This window comes from Lotus japonicus, chromosome 1 (assembly GCF_012489685.1).
Source record: "Lotus japonicus ecotype B-129 chromosome 1, LjGifu_v1.2".
NCBI classification, from domain to species: domain Eukaryota; kingdom Viridiplantae; phylum Streptophyta; class Magnoliopsida; order Fabales; family Fabaceae; genus Lotus; species Lotus japonicus.
The window spans coordinates 131,637,814-131,655,468 of NC_080041.1; the positions used below are offsets into that span (position 1 = coordinate 131,637,814).

A 17,655-nucleotide genomic window follows, 5' to 3' on the forward strand; every position below is an offset into this window, starting at 1 on the left:
CGTTTTTGAGTTTCTTCTCATGTCTCATGAATCCCTTTCGCGTGTATGCTCTTCCACCTCCAATCAACCCACTCTGCCAGTCTGCCGTACCATGCTTTTCTTCCCTTTCTACCCACTCTGTCGTCCTTCTTCATCACCTTCCTTCCAATCAACCCTAGCTGGCTTACTCTTTCCACCCACTTCTCACAAATCCATCAATTGCGTCCTTTCCGATTGATCTGATGAGGCTCCTTACCGCCGCCGGTTGCTGTTTGCCAGACGATTTGTATATGGTGGAACCATTCACGGTTCTACACCTCAAACTATACACTGTTCATTCGTCATTTTTGCACCTCTTCGCTGATTTCGTCAATACGTCGCCTGCCGCCGGTTCACATTAGAGGCTTCTTTTGTTTCTTCAGATCGATTTGGCTATAAATATCCCCCCAGTTCTCATTCAACCACACTTCTCCCAATTGGGTCGTCTCTGATTCTCACCCAAGTTTGTGTGCGACACAGGTTGTTGTCTTCTACCCTTACTTAAGTCTGATCGCTTTTCTAATCTGTGGTTGAGTCTGGATTATTATAATGGATACTATTCTTAATTGATTGATTTGTGATTCTTTGTATTTGAATTTTCAGGAGGTTACATCGCATACTCAGATTTAGAGGTAATAATTTTTCCAGTTCTTAAATTCATGCAATGCATTTGTTCTAAATTAACCTCAACAATTTTGAGGTCTGAATCTGAATGCTCATATGTAACTGAGGGATAAGAACAAAAAGAACACGTCGCTAATTGATATCCAAATCAATCTTCTTCAAGCTGAGGTTTATGCTCAATGGTGTTTAAATTTATTAGCACGGTAAATTTATGTGTAAAGAAACTCTTGGATTTGTTTGATATTTTGTGGAGTTATTATGTGTTGTAACCATGGCACCCACGCTAAGATATACCAAGGTCCATTGTTCTGTTCTGTATACTAATGACTTTGGCTTTGTACCAAGGTCCAGTGTGTCATGGCATGAGTATGTTTATAACACTCATTTTTCGGAAAAAAAAAAAAACCTCATTCAATTTTTTTATGAAAAAGTTTTCAATATTCATGGCCTGTTACTTTTAACAGAGTAGGATAGGACCAATTCCAAGTAATTATGTGATTTTTCTATGTTCACAACTTGGTAGGAAGAGGAATAGGATTTTGATTCTAGCTTTTGTGCCACTTAAGGCACTGTGTACATAAATTCTTTTTCTAAATGCACGATTTTGGTCATTTATAATTTCAGTTGATATTTCTTTTCTATTCTGTGAGGTTTTCCATTTTCTTCTTCTTCATTATGTTTCAAACAAAAAATCCTCTTCACTGGATCACTAAATAGAAAAGAAAAAGTTGACATTTTTTTCCTTACACACTTGAAAACTTTTATCCCATTTCTGATTCAATTCTTAAGGAAGTTTTTTATCTTTGGATTTCTGGCTTCATAAGCTTTTGTTGGTGTAGAGTGGAAGAGTTGGTGATTTGATGCAGCTTTCTGTTGTATTTAGAGGGCTGAGAGTCTATCTTTTTTCGCTCATTTATTTAGAGGGCTGACACCCCCCCCCCCCCACAACCTCTATTTCATCTGATTTCACTGATCTGTTTGATTTCTCCTATTCTCTTATTTCTATGTATCTGCACACATGAAGCTAATAATTATCTTCATTTAGGCAAAACCTGATACAAAATCTAAAGAGGTCAAGTAAAGATTGTTGATCCAAAGAAAGATGAGGAAGAGGATGAATAATGAGAGGATGTGTCTGGCTACGAAGATGATCTTATAAGTTCTGATGGAGTATTGTTCTCACTCTGGGTTTAAATCTCTTTTTTTCGTAGTTTATTACTGTATGTGTGGGATTTCAAGATGCTTTTTTTTTTTTAAATTCAATGTTCCCAAGATCAAACAGAATGCTTTTACAAAAGATATTGGTAATGAAGTTACCTTTCCTTTTGATTTTAAGTTCTTCTAATGTCCAGTTTGAATCTAAGTTGGAGGTTTGGATGTGGGCTATTATAAAATTCATCATAAATAGATGTCTGCAAAAGTATTATTTGCTTCATTAATTTAATCTCTCCTTCCCATAATCCCATTGGCACAGTTGCAGTTTATCTATTACAGCATCTAGCAAACATGTGTTTTTGGGACTGGGAGATTCAGTCCTCAAATTCTCTTTTTTTCTTCAAATTTACCACTGAACAAATGGTTTCTTATAATAATATGCATAAAAGACAAATCTCAATCAATCTTGATGAATATTGTTCTGTTTAGAGTAGACACAAGGAAAAGAAAATAAAGACCACTTGATGTGTTTTTGAAGATTCGAGGAATGTAGTGTGTCATTTTGAAACTTGTGTGTAAAAACAAATGTTTCTCTTTCTTGATAAATAGGGAATATTATACTACTTCTGTCTATGTTGATGATCATTATATCTTCATCTTCACATGTCACTCTTTCTTGTGTTTATCTTCTCTAGCCTTATTTTTCATTACTTCTCTAGCCTGATTTTCCATTGCATGATGCAGGGAGACTGTCAAAATTATTTTTAGTCCTCACTTTGAGAAATGTAAGTTGTAGTTGGATCAACTTTTACCTTGAAAATGATAATAGAGTTCTTATTTGTTAACTGGTTTGTATATTGCAACCTTTTTGTGTTTCTTCAACCTTCTCTTTATCTTGCTTTTTAGTTTATTGGCATTCTTACATGTGTTTGAATTAGCAATCTGGTTTCAGGACTCGAGTATGTACCATTTTAGCATGTTTCACGCCTCGCACCATATTGTACTTGTACCTGCCTGCCAGCAAAGAAGAGGTATACTTCAATTATGTATCAATGTCTTTGCTTCACCTTAGCAGTTTACTGACCTAACTCATGAGAACCATTTTTGTTTCAGATAGAAGTTGAAGCATCTTCTGTGAAGGGGGGTTTCTGTGCAAAGGGAAGAGTTTAATTGATGGTTGGTTTACTCAAGTGTCATGGTTCTCTTCCAAAGTGTGTTTTTCAATTGGTATTAGTTGTTGCTTAAAAGATAAGGGTTGGAGAGGTGGGTAATGTAAGCTTTGGGTTCAAAAATTAATCAGTCATTTTATCCTTCAAAAAAAATACTGAGTGTCCACTAATTTTGTGACTAACCTATGTGTTTCCTCTGGAAATTTATTTAGCATCTTTTCATTTATTTCCAATGTATAATTCTATTGATTCTTTAATAACGTCTGATAAAAAGCTCCAAATTAGAGAGAGAAAGAGGGGGGAAAATTATAATCCAGCTGATTTATCAATAGTCACTTCCAAAGCTTTGTACTCCCTGTTTTCTACCACACACATGAATGCTCCATGAGTGTAGCATATCTCATATGTTATATAAACACAGTTTAGTGAGATTGTTTATCATTACTAATTTCTTTGTTTATGTTCTGCAGAGTGTGAGGTTGATTTATTGCTTTTAAAAAGTCAATTTATGAGACGGAGCATTCAAGGGAGTTCAAGTGATTTGGTTACCGGATATATGGACTATGGGGTGGATGCCATCATAGAGCAGTGAAGAGGAAAAGAAGTAGGAACAAACTTCTACCAGAGCTTGAATCAGTTGTTTCTTGATCTAGGTTTCTCCTTCCTCGACCTTTCACATTTTTTCTGTGAATTTAATTTGCATTATGAATTCATTATTGATTTGGGTTCGTGGAAAGTTCATGAGTTCTAAGTGAAAGCAACATAATCTCCTAGGATGATAACTAACTAAAGAAAGAAGAAAAAATAAAAGGTAAATTTTAAGCTATTCTAGGAATGATCAAATTTGAGAGCCAGTAAAAACAGCTAAATGTCATTGCGACAAGCAAGAGACATAAGATGAAGTAGAAAAAGCTAAAACTAAGATATGGCCGTCAAAATCAGAACTGATATCACAATTTGCCTTCTTAAGAGTCTCCATATCGTGTTTGATGTTGGCAATATATTTTCATGTTGTAAAGTTCCTACATTTATATCTTGGACCCCCCCACCCCACCCCAAATTGACCCTTCTTGGTAGGTTCTCATTTTAACTTCCTGGGTTGCATAATGTTCTGCACTTTTGAATTTATGCTTTTCTATAATTGGGGATTTCTATATCTCCTTATGCACAATGTTATATCAAATATTGAGAAGGAAATTGATCAAAAAGTGACTGAGCTACAAAATAGGCAAGTAACTGCACTTCAGTTAGAGGATAAAGTGAGATCTTAAAATGATTTGATGTCTGCCATAGACCAATGTGTGTAGTGTGTGATTCTGTGTCATTAGAGAAGTAAATATGTATTATATTTTTATAAATGAGAACTGGAAATGTTTCTAAAACTTAATGGTGTATTGCAGAAATGGAAGCTCTAATGCATGAACTTGATGAGGAAGAGATGCAAATGGATGAATTAGCAAAGAGGGAAAAGAATCCACTCCTTGAGATGTTGATGCTGCTAAACCTGTTGAAAAGGGCTCATGACAAACTGCAGCTGTTAAACGTGATGAAAATATTATACAGATAGAGAATAGTTGGTTGGTTGTTTCATACAACTATTGGTAGATAGGGATAATGAGGTATGGCAGGCATCAAATCATGAAAGGTGATCATGAAAAGGCTACATCTTCTCATTTGATACTGTGCTGAAAAACAAAAGACTTTGACTTGGTATTCATGCTATGAATAATATTGTTATAAGTTTTCAGGCTGCAAGTACTTTTAAAGTTGGTCTCTTTACTCTCAAGAGCTATTGATAATACAATTTGGTTTTAGAGTAGTGTAATCTAATTTGTTTGTCATCTGCTACCTTGATGTTCATTATGGTTTTCACACGGTTCAATCCCTATTGTTAGTGTTGTATTAGTTTTGGCAGGATATTGGAAACAGTTGGTCTGATTATTGAGCTGTGGTTTGCTTAATATACCAAATTGTGTTTTGGTTTTTTCTACCTGGATGATCAATTTAATTTCTTATTGTGTATTGAAAATGTGTTATTAAAATCAAACATTTTACCTCAACTGTATTTTTTTCATATGTATTTTTTTTTCATAATCCCATAAAAAAGTATAAAATTGGTAAATGTATTTGTAATAGAAAATATAAATGTTTTTTATTATTTAAGCTATAATATATTTATAGTTCTTTCAAATGCATTTGCAAAATAATTTTTTTATCTGTTTATTTTATTAGAGCTAAAGATAAGAAAATATCTTATATAAGATATATTCATGTATATGTTGAGAGGGGTTGATTTTCAACACTATATATATATATATATATATATTATTTTAGAAAAATAATAAGAGATATTCCTATTTGTTTAGTGAATTTAGAAAAATCTTTGTTGAAGTAACAATTGTGAATGAAATAGTGTAGGCAAGAGTTAAAGAGTTTATAAGTGGATGGACCCACTCACCCATTGCCTTAAGGTTTTGTGGTGAATGTATGTGGGTGATGTCCTAGACTAGACCACTTGTGCTCTTAGTCTCTTAACCCAATGTGTGGATGGTAAACTCTCAACCCCTCTTGAGTTGTAAGACTGTGACGAGTCTAGCGTTCCGCTGCGCCACTCCAACAATATCAAATATGTAGATAATAAATTGTTCCCTAAATTTATGATTCAAAACTGTGAACAAGTTCCTTGAAGACAAAGACCATGTGGCCAAACTGCGAAGTGTTGGTTAATCACTTTATGTATAAATATTTTCTTTTAGTTTCAAATATCCCTCTCACAGTCTAATATGTTATTACATTTCAGTCAACTTTTCATCTTTTACGGTAAAGATTGCGCAAAGTGCAAGTCGACAGGGGGTCAAACACAATTAACATTTGAAATTCATCTAATTCATATATATAAGAAAGATAAAACATAAGATAATAACGACATATAAGTGTTTGACTAATTAAAATTGTATATCTTAGTAAATACATCATTGTATTAATCATATATATCAAATACTCAATAATTGTGATTAACAGTGGAATTCGTAAAAAATTATCCGTGCATCGCACGGACAAACGGGGATAATACTAGTTCATCTTGGTTTCTAAAAGTTCCACACGATTGTCAGATGAAAACAGTTGTGACACAATGAATAACTTCAGTTTTGTTTAATTCATCTTGGTTTCTAAAAGTTCCACACGATTGTCAGATGAAAACAGTTGTGACACAATGAATTATATAGACTATAAACATTTTAAACTTTTCATAAGAAATTTTAAAATTGGTTTATTTAACTTTTTGATTGTAACGGAAATGCTAAGATGGATAAGTGAACACATTATAAGATACACAACGAACAGATTAGAGAAGATTATACTGACATCTATTGCGGAGAAGTTGACAGAAAACCGTTAATGTGGTATGAATGTGTACATATAAGACCTATAGAGCGACCAATGAGAATGATTGATAATATAATTTTTAGTTCTACAAAGGTAGAGGAAAAAGAAAGAGCATGTTCTACAAAGGTAGAGGAAAAAGAAAGGGCATGAGAGATATTGTTAAATATGATCTCATTATCAATAATATCACTCAAAATTTATTTTTTGCTCGAGCTCAATAACAAAGTGTGATATAGCCGACTTTACTTAGTGGGATAAGACTTTTTATTATTTATTTAACGGAAATTATTTTGAGTTTTTAATAGTGTTTTGAAAATATTTTTATCATAATTAATATTAAATAAATTAAACATTCACTTGGAAAGTTAAAAAGGAAAATATATTTTTTATTGAAGATTGACTAAGAATTTTTTTAAAAAAGTAATGTCGCTTTTTGAATTTGCACATATGTTACTAACCGGTGGTGGTTCAAGTGGTATATGTCTGACTCCCCTTAAACAATGTCTCAAGTTTAATTGTTGTGGATAAAAAACCTTATGCTAGAAGAGTTAGTCCCGCTATGATTTAGATTTTCTCGGCTTGATTCTGATAAGATTGTTTCTCGTTTGAGTATACCTGTCTTATAAAAAAACTGATGGGTTTGGTCCTTCGAGTTGAAAGGAGATTAAACGGCCCAAATATCCCAAAACTCCAACCTAAAAAAAAACACAATTTATTGAAACAATAGCTTCTTCTTCCTCGTCTTCCCCGATTCATCGATTGGCAGTGGATTATCGTAGCTGCTACAATCTTCCATCTAACAGAGCTTACGGCGACCGAATCCTAGTACCTGCGAAAACGGTACGCCTAAATCTAATCTCGTGCCTTTACTACTTTTTCACTCTTTACTAGGTTATGCTTTCATGTTATGGAACCATAGTACATTTGTGATTCAATGTTGTTACTGTTATTTGTTTGAGATTATATTATGGATTTATTACCTCTATATGATATTAGATATGAAGGAATTTTAGTTTGAATTGTTGCAGGCACTTTGAGACAGCCATAAGGAGTGTTCCCTAGCCAATAGATAGATTCATGGAACGACCTGGCCATGATTTTGCAGCTGCATCTGCTATGGCATATGCTCAGCAGCAGCGACCGCCGGCCGCGAATATGCAACAGCAGCAGCAGTTTGGATTTCATCCCCAGCATCAGCAGTTTCCTTCATCAATCCATGGTCCTCCTTTTATGCCCCCAGGTCCCCCCTCCATGCAACAGTTCCCTTACCATCCCGCCCTACAGCAACAGCAGCAGCAGCTTCAGCAGTTACATCCTCATGCCCCTCTGCCACCCCCTCATCTTCTTCAGCACCAAGCACCGCCTGCATTCCCCTCGCATTATCCTCGTCCTCTTGTTTCATCGCCTTTTTTCGATTCTGCTCCACCCCCGGCTCCCCCGCCTTCTGACCCCGAGCTCCACAAGCGGATTGACAAACTTGTTGAGTATGCTGTGAAAAATGGCCCTGAGTTTGAAGCCATGATATGTGAAAAGCAACGAGATAATCCGGCCTATGGTTTCCTCTTTGGTGAGGAAGGCCATGGTTACTACCGTTTTAAGCTTTGGTTGTCGAGCCATCCTCCGGGTGGTCCATTTAACCCAGCGTTTCAATCATCTTCCATGCCCATGATCCATCCTCCTCCAAATCCAATGATTAGCCCATCACCTCTAAATGCTCCTCCAATGAATGCTGCTGCGTCTTCAATGCTAGGTCCGCCTCCTTTTCAGCAGTTTTATGATCAGCACCACCACCATCAGCATCCTCAGTCATTCGGGCTTCATGGTCGACCAGAGTATGACCAGTCATCCAAGTCTTTTAAAGGGCTCTCTGGGCCACTTCCTTCTGATGTGGCAATGGAGCTCAGCAATGTTCTTGGCAATCTCACTGGTACAAAAGAATCCATCAAAAGTGCCAAGCTTTGGTTCATGCAGAGATCTCCATTTGCACCAGCTCTTGCAGAGGCTCTTCGAGAGAGGGTCTTTGCATTGGATGACGTTGAGAGGCAGTTACATATAATATACCTTGCTAATGACATTCTTTTTGACAGGTAGCATATGTTATCATTTCAGGGTAGAGCTAATCTTTTTCTCATAATCTGATAGACACTTAGAATTGTGCTTCTAATAGGCAGAAAATATGGATAACTCTTCACTGTATTTTGTGTCTCTATTTTCATGTAGGTAAAACTTTCTATAGGTATAGGTTTATCACTATTCACTGTTTTGGTGAGTTAGTGTCATGGCAGAAGGAATGCAATTAAAATCTTGTTCGTCAGGAGTTACAGCTGCCCATCTAACCCTATGCCTACGGCACAAGTGTGTATAGGCAACACAATTTTTTTCATCCATAGTCTCATGTATTTCATATTTCACAAAATTTGCTATAGAAATTCTGAATTCCTTGGAAAATAGCTTGAATCTCATATGAAAAAGGCAAATTATATAGTATATTCTTGTCCTTACCCTTATACAAACAGAGACAAGGTGAGGACTGAGGGATAGATTACTTGGGAGGTTTTTTAATTGTCTCGACTTACTAGCTCAAAGGCTTGTGATTCATTTGTCTTATAGATGAGGTCAATTGGTGTCTGGCCCTGTACTTTTTCTATTCATTTTACAGAAATAGAACATACTTTCGTTTAGTTGTACATTTTTGTAAATTTTACCTGGGGGAAGGGATTATTTCCATCCTGGTTATTGATAATCTTCTTGACATTGATGTTAACATAGATGTTTTTTGCTTTCCATCATCATTGACCACTGCATTACTAATTCACAGCTTAAATCGGAGGGCAAGCACTCATGATCTTGACAATGAGGCTCTTGCATTTAAACCTGTTTTAGGCTCCATGCTTGCAAGAATTTATCATAATCCACAAAGCAATGAGGAATATAGGAAAAGATTGCAGCAGATGGTGGAGTTCTGGTCTTCTAAAGAGGTATATGAGCAAGAGACTATATCCTTAATGAAGGGTGAGATGATTGGTGGGCCACAATCAACTTTTCCTGGGGCATCCAAGGATTTATCCTCTGCTTCAGCAGATTCAAGTGCAGGTAAGCTTTGCTTCTTTAAACAGAATGGGTCGTTGCATTCAGAAGTCAGTGAATTACTTGAATACTTGTATTGTGTGTTGTGCTAACAGGATAATTTTCAATATATGGGATAAATTGACTTTGAAATACCCCCCCCCCCTCTCTCCATGAGGAATAAAAACCACAAAGTTCCCTTCAAGGGCCTATTACTTTCTTTCAGGAGGGGGTCTTGACTTGAATAACTGTTGTAATTTAAAAAAATTATCCTGTCAACACTACACGCTAGTCTGGTGTATTTTCTGTTAGTTCATTTTTCCCCCTTAAGTTTTGCAATAAATTACAAGGCAGTAAGTTATGAACCTATGATCGCATGGTCACGCGATCTGTGATGAAATACCATTTACCATGATCAAAGAATTTTATTAAGATACTATAGTTTAGTGCCCTTAGCCTTAATGCTGAGCTTACAAGCAATTGATTGCTTGAGGTTTAGGTTACTTGATTTAAGAAATAATTTATATTTATTTCCCCCTCCCTATGCAGGATTGCTGCAGACTCCTAACCATATTGGCCAACAGTGGCTAGCTGATAGAGGGGGCGCTGGTTTAAGTGTCTTAGATCAAGATCGTCCTGATAAACATGCAATTTTAGGGCAGTCTATGCCAGCATCTCTGGCTGCTCAGCAATTTCATCTAAATTCTGCTCCTCCTAGTGCCTTTCCAGGGTCCATGGCGATACCATCTACTGCTCAACCAACTAATCAACCACCTGGTGCACATTTATTGCCCCCTCCATCGTCCAATACCAGCGAACAGTTGCCTCCATACCCATTGTTCCCACCTGGCCTCATTCCTGGAATGGTTAGAAAGATGCAAATTGGTAGTGGGGTCCCATATTCTCCTTTGAGCCCTTTGGATATCCCAACTATGATACCACCATCAACGATACCGCCGTCAGATATTCTTCAAAGAGTGTCGAAATTTTTTAAAGAAATTGGAGAGGTAAATCCTTCTGAGGGCCCTATGAATTCTGATTCAAGAGATGAGGATGATGAATATGATAGAGAATATGAGAGGGAGACTCCAGCAAGAAAGGGAGGTGCTTGCATTCCTCCACCCGCAAACTTGCAGGTTGATCCAGAGACAGGGACCTATGCGGATGGGAGTGTAGATCGTAAGCCAGGGTCAAGTGGCTCGGGAAGGTTGGGGCTTGGTGCCACAGCAAATCCCAATGAGGTGAGTCAGTATGATGATGTATATACATCTTACAGGAAGCAGAGGAGCACAAATTACCATTCATCAATGAGTGCTAGAGCGATCACGAGATGAAAGCCCATGATTACCTTATCATAAAAAGTTAGGCGATAGACTGTGTGTGTGTTTAGTTACCAGGTGAGTGCAGAACAATCTTTCATGTCTATCTATAAGAAGAGTTTTATTCACTTCTAGTCTTGAAGTGCGTGATAATGTTCCTTTACACTGATGTCAATGAATATCGAAACATAGCCTAGGTCTGTTAGCTTTGTCTTTGTTAATGTTTCTCTGAGTGGCTGTTGTTAAACTGATACTTTTGTCTGTTATTTTATGAGACAATGACCCAATGTTCTTTATCATCTGGATTCATATATGATTGGATATATGTTTCCTTGACAGAAAAACTGAAGTTCCCACAAGCATAACAGCACACATAGTGATGGGATAAAAATGAACCATAATCCCATTACTGAGGTTACCATTTGCTGCAGTAAAAACCACGTTGTCATTGTTCTTCCCTTTTTAACATTTTTGGTTGATGTTGATAAACCCCGGGCATAAGTTTTCATATATTATTGTATCAAAAAATCATGAAAATGCTCATTTTACTGATCAATAAGTTGGGTTTGTCATTTAAGCTAATTGAAACGGATCAGGATTCTCTGGTTTTTCACCTTACCATCTAAAAGCCTTTTATACACTGAATAACAAAAGATAAGGTTAGAATTTTGCGATGGTTGGATCTAGAACTTAATGCGTCCATAAAAGAAAAAAGAGGACCTAGAATTTCAGTTATTTATTTATTTATATTCTTTGTTCCAAAAAGTTCCATACGATTGTTAGACGAAAACAGGTGGAGTCACACAATTAATTTGCATCCACTCTGCATTCCTCACTTCTAGCCTTTAGAGTGTGTCGGGACTGACTTTTGGAACAGTTAACCTCTTTTATGTCACATTTTAACATCGTTGAGGATTTCATTTTCACATTCAGTTGAATATTGTTTTAAAACAAAGTTAAATACAATCCGATCTATGTTCAAATTTTTCTTTGAATTTGCCAACTTTTAGGTTTTAGCATTTCCTCACTTTAAAATGCTATTAACTTATATCACTTAAATGAAATTCATTTTGTACTTTTGAATAAGAAACATCTAACAAAAATCACGTTACAATAAACTACTTTTTTTTACACTTACAATAAACTACTTTTAACCAAATGGGAATATGGGATAATAAAAAGGAAAAGTAGTTATTAAAAGATGACTGATTAGTTTATGAAGAATAGGTTAGTTTTGATTTCACAAGCTGCCCGTAAAAAAAAAAGATTTCACAAGCTGAAAATTGGTGATACGTGCCACCAGAGGTGTTAGAATACCCACTTTTATGACGGTTTTAGATGACTACAAAGTCGGAAGCTTGGATGAAAACAAAAAATAAAACGCTTTGTAGCAGCCTAAAATCACCACAAATTATAAGTATGGTAGGTGCTTCCCATTATGTTATGGTTCACCAATCATTTTTACAAGCTCAAATTCTGGAAATCTTTTCCACACTAGTAAAGGCAAGTTGTTTATGATTTTGGTACTGGAAAATATTATGCTTGTTAGTAAGCTTGTTTGGGTTTAGTTGGATTTGCAAAAAAAGAAACAAAGCTAAAGCGTCTTGTGGATTTGCTTAAAATATTCAAAAACAAAGGGCGTGGCTTGCAAAATAAATGCAGTTTATAAGTCATTTTGTTTTATGCTTGTAGTTAAACATTTGCCACATAACAATGCAAAATTTCTGATAACTCTATTTTATAACACAGTTGTTAGTGAGTAAACTAATGCTATAATAAACATGAAATTAACTAAATTATAACTCTGTTAGTAAAGAAACACATTGCTTAGTAAATATTATCACTTTGACCAAAATATTCTACACTCTGAATCCAAGGGCTCCCCCTTTTAAACATTTCAGCAAATGCTTCTATGCATTAGGGAGCATTATGATTAATTGATAAATGGGGGAAATAATAAAGGTCCTAGCAAAAACAGCTGAGAGATGAAAATATCCAGTGTCACCTAAGTTCATCACCAGACGTTGAAGAAAAACAACACAAGAAATGTATGTAACAATTGAAATGGGAAAGGAAAGGAAGGTATAAATGACTGAATGATACTAGAGCTTAACAAAAACAAAAGACAGCATTTGCTATTACTTGCAAAATTGAAAACCTTCTCTGCATAAAGATTCAGCATGTGAGAATTGTTGGAAGCCTGAATCAGTCTTTCAGGTTTATCTAATGAAATGAACTTGGTTGAAACTTGAAAGTATGTCTGCATGTTTTGTGTGACATTACTCTCTGCACTATGTCCACCATCATGTACATTAATTTGATAAACTTTACACTTTTAAAGTTTCTGTGTTCTCTTTTAAGTTATCATCTTCAACATTCTTGTTCTTGACATTATTCTCTGCACTACCCTGAGTTTCTATTTTCATATCTTGTATGCTTTGTTCATTATCCTTATCTTTGAAGTTACTACCTTCAATAGATCTGTTTTTTATGCTATTCTTTGGACTGTCATCATCTGTGACTCTGATTTTTTCAGATGAATTGTCCATAGTGTTCTCTTCATTGCCTGCGGTTTTTAATTCACTAGCTGCAACATCTTTAATGTCCTTGTAAATCTCTGCACTGTCTTCCTTTACAACATCATTTTTAACTTTATCAGGTAGTTCATTTGAAGTCTGTGTCTTCTCTTCATTGCTCTTGTTTTCAACACGCCTGTGTTCACTATCTTCATTCTTAGTAGTATTCTCCGCATTATGCGTATTTACAATGTCGCTCCCTTGAGCCGTATCTGATGAATTAGTGATATGAGAAGCTTGTGTGCTCTGTTCAGTGACATTTGTATTGGTGTCACTGTCTTCCCCATCATCATCACTTTTTGGGGAAATCTCTGCATTATTTTTCTCCACAACACTCACTTCCAAAGGCCCTAGCTTAGCTTCAATATCCTTGACAACGAAGGTTAAAGATCTAACATCTCGAGCCTTTGCTAATTGGCTGCTTGATGATGCCTATCACAAAAAACGAAAAGTTTGAATCAGAACAAAGTAACTAGGTATAATCTCTTACAACTGATAGAGAACAATAAATTGTAACTAATAATAAAATTTTGCAATTTCGTGTCTTCATCAATGGATGATTTAAAGCGAAAAATTATGACGTCTATCAACTCTAGGATAAAACCAAATTCATTCTCAAAACCTTTTGGCTAGGATAATATAGATGTTTCATATTATAAAATTCATCATGTTGCCTTCTTTTTGTAAACTTGCTGCATAGATAGTAAGCATGTAAAAATGAAAACAACAATTAATGCAGAATTTAAAAAGTAAGAAGTTTCCAAATACAATCTATTAACAATAAATAGATGGTGAACTATCCAAATTGTCCTTGACAATGCATTGGCATGTATGTATAATACATAAATTTTTGATAATGAAAAGCCTCAGCATTGGAAATTTTAGGATTTCTGAATAATTACCAATACATATGTATGTGCGGAGGGGGGGATATGGGCCACATATAACTTACTTTATCCAAAGACAATGATTTCCTTCCATATACCTTCATCATGAATGACCTCAACCTAAAATGAGAATATTTACTGTTGCTATGAATTCATGGTTCAAAGTTTTTCAATAAAACATTTTGTCTGACAACTTCAGCAGTTAAAAAGGCAGTATTGATTTTCAGTGGAGGAAATTTTAGGCTTCAAAGCACCCTTTGTCACTATTATTTACATAGACTTACCTCTACAATTTGGTCCACTCGTCGTTTAAGATCTTCCCCAGATGCTTCCTTGTGGATGCCTTTAAGCAAGTGCCACAAGTGAGAACGAATATCATCCGAAAAATGTTTTTCGATCATACATTGCGCAACCGCTGATCGGCAACCCACTGCAAAGAAAGGACAATTTACAAGCTTCATTGGACAAACAGTTATACAGTGCCTGTCCATATCCCGTCTCATGATGTTATCTGAACATTTCTGTTCACATTGAATTATCTTGAAAGGACATGTTGAATCATGCTTCTTCAAATGACCTGCACAAAATCTTGAATTGCACCCCTCATTTTGGCAAATCATGGTTCTAAAGTTGCAGCCAGTAACATGACTGGCAAGCTCTTCCTTAGAGTTAAAATTCATGCTGCAATGAAACGAGTTCTCAAAGTCCACATTCTTAAGCAAAGTTTCTGCAATGGTTTCCCTTCTATCAAGTGTCCAAAAGCCTTTCATTTCCATCTCCTGAACAAAATCGTCTATCTTGTCCTCTCTCTTCTCACTCAGCAACCATCCCGAAACCCGGCTAAACAAATTCCTCTTTAAACTCACAAAGTCATCAACGAAATTTGAAATGATATCAAAAGGATGATCCGATTCTTCACCGTCCGGGCCCCCTTCCAAGATAACAGACTCGGCAACAAACGATTCGCTTCTCAGGGTAAGATAATCTATCATTTCCTTTCTCAAATCATTAGCCACCAACCCGGGAGTCTTGAAGAGGTCTCCTGAGGTGTTATCAACACAAGCGGAGGCTAGTCCCGGAAGGAACATTTGAGCCAGCTTGTGAACTACCTCTGTATCACAAAGATCACAATGGAACAAGGGACCTCCCTCTCTCTCATCCTCAATCTTCCTAGGCCCAAGGTCCACATCAATGGTAGGCAAATCCATGCTTGATGATATCTAGAAACAAGTTTCATTAATGAATCATCATTATATACTCTTTCACATCCTTGACATGAAATCACATTTAAATTTCTTTAAATTCATTGTTATATACTGTTACTATCTAGTGAGTGATTTATAGCTCTCATATGAGGCAAGAAAGATTTCACCATCAAATGCACAATGCTGAAGACATAAGTGCACCATTTATGATTCCAGACATCATCATCATCATCACTTATAAAATCAAATGTAAAAGGTGAAATATATTGTTACCAAATTTGAGTTAAGCTAAGAAAATGATCACAAGCCAAATAGGATGAAATCTTCACAATACAAAGTACCTATATCTAGATTTTTCAATAATGAAGAAAGAAATTGTAGAAAAACAGAACTTACCGACATGGGTATGAAGATCTACAATACGAGCTTGTTTTTGAGAAATCAATTTTGAAGAAAGTTTCGATCTTTGAGGCGGTGAATTGGAGTCTCTGTTCCTTTTAATACTCACTCTTCTTTCTAACCAGACAATATTTCTTTTACTATTTATTATTTATTTTTTGGTAAAAATAGAATATTTGTTAGCTTCTTTGAACATCTGTGAACAAAATGGAAATACAAAAGCCATCCTCTGAATTTGATATGCAATTTTATTACATCATTGACTTAAGAAGAAAATTATGTAACAATACTAGTATTTTTGTTATCTTCCTCTTGTAACCAAAGAATGGTGTTTGTTGCTTTGATTCATTGTTCTGTATAACCTAATTGTCTTAGGTTGTATTATTGATGACAAAATGAGAGTGACATAAGAACTAATAAATGAATAATATAAATGAGTGTGCAGATAATTATGAGCTAAATATGGATAAAACAGCCCCTCAACAACTAAAAAACTTAAAGAAAATCATCTAAGAATGTGTTTGGATCTCATGTTGTATATTCTAGGATATTCATGGTTTAATCTAGAGATGACAGGAAAATCCAAACCCGCGGGGCCCAACCTGAACCCGACCCGAAACTGTGGGCGAAACCCGATTTCTTTAGGTTTAGGTTTGGGTTTCACCCAAATTTTAAAACATGTTTGAGTTTGGGTGTGGGATTGATTAAACCCGCATCCGCACTCAAACCCAAACCCGAAGTCTTATGCATGTAATTACCAACCCTTATATATATACTATTCAAGCTACTAAGTAGAGTTTTTTTTAAAGTTACTAAGTAAACTTATGTTCATAAACTATATTTTTTCCTTTGTATTGGAATGATAATGAGGTTTAATCAGCTTATGTTCATGTTGTTCTCTTATGTACATGTTGTTTCCGGGTTGATATTTTTGATTTTTTGTCGGTTCGGTGCTTACATTGAGTTTTGGGTTTGAGTTTGGGTTTAACTTTTGCACCCATATTGAATTTGGGTTTGGGTTTGGGTGTTAAGTTTGGATTTGGGTGTGGAAATGACCAAACCCGCACCCACGGAGCCCATTGCCAACCCTAGTTTTATCTTCCTGATTTAAAAATCAGGTTTACATCAATCATATCATAATTCATTTATAAAAAGACAAGAATTTAATTTTAATTCATTTCCTATGTTTAGAATTTAAAAAAAAAATGTGAATTTAATTGAGTTAAACCTAATTATTTCACGTTATTAATATTTCAAAAGGCAAAGTAAAAAGTTGGTAAGAATAAAAAATGATTTAATAATGAGTATGTATTTACACAAACATCAAATAAAATTTCGTAATTTTATCACATTATACTTTTTTTTTTAAATAACAACTATGGAATCCCAATTATGGTATGGATAATGCTCCTCTTTTATCATTGTGTTTGCAGGACATAGTGCACGGTGCACCCATCTCCAACCTAGACATAGACAACATCACAAATCACACACACACCTAGTTAAGATAATTGTTCTCTCAGCCCAAAAGACTGTCAAATCTAATATCATTTTCGACAAGTGAAAAGGTCTACAATTAAGTGAATATCATTTTGGCCATCTGACACAACCTTAAACAATAATCATCTCGTCCAATAGTCAATCGAGCGAAACTAAGCCGATACGACTATGAGACAATAGCAATGCTGCCTAAAAGACAATTCTCATCTCATAAATCATGCATAAAGACTTATATTAAAGTCTAGCACTGTGAAAACAACTCTCACCATGTTTATAAGTACATGTTTGTTCATTAATTTACATAATAAGCATTACTCATTTTGATAACTCAGTGTTCCTCTATGACTTTG

General features: G+C 35.4%; 2 protein-coding genes and 1 long non-coding RNA gene across 4 annotated transcripts; 2 read left to right on the forward strand and 1 right to left on the reverse strand.

The window, feature by feature from the left end:
- The first annotated feature begins 553 nt into the window (after positions 1 to 553).
- Positions 554 to 3,591, forward strand: LOC130732705 (uncharacterized). Of its 2 annotated transcripts, XR_009017110.1 has the most exons (4): positions 554 to 650; positions 1,688 to 2,828; positions 2,911 to 2,973; positions 3,437 to 3,591. It is a non-coding gene; the product is annotated as an uncharacterized LOC130732705 (long non-coding RNA). The 2 variants fall into 2 exon arrangements; XR_009017109.1 differs by lacking the exon at positions 554 to 650 and having other exon boundaries at positions 1,233 to 2,828.
- A 3,422-nt stretch (positions 3,592 to 7,013) lies between these two features.
- On the forward strand, positions 7,014 to 11,037 carry LOC130730866 (uncharacterized). The gene is made up of 4 exons (XM_057583002.1): positions 7,014 to 7,193; positions 7,382 to 8,440; positions 9,172 to 9,446; positions 9,969 to 11,037. The coding sequence occupies exons 2-4, from the start codon at positions 7,431 to 7,433 to the stop codon at positions 10,751 to 10,753; spliced, it is 2,070 nt and encodes a 689-aa protein (XP_057438985.1). The 5' UTR covers positions 7,014 to 7,193; positions 7,382 to 7,430; the 3' UTR covers positions 10,754 to 11,037.
- Positions 11,038 to 12,575: 1,538 nt separating this feature from the next.
- On the reverse strand, positions 12,576 to 16,077 carry LOC130730867 (uncharacterized). The gene is made up of 3 exons (XM_057583003.1): positions 15,803 to 16,077; positions 14,486 to 15,421; positions 12,576 to 13,746 (listed from the first exon to the last, which is right to left on the reverse strand). The coding sequence occupies exons 1-3, from the start codon at positions 15,806 to 15,808 to the stop codon at positions 13,066 to 13,068; spliced, it is 1,623 nt and encodes a 540-aa protein (XP_057438986.1). The 5' UTR covers positions 15,809 to 16,077; the 3' UTR covers positions 12,576 to 13,065.
- Between the last annotated feature and the right edge of the window lie 1,578 nt (positions 16,078 to 17,655).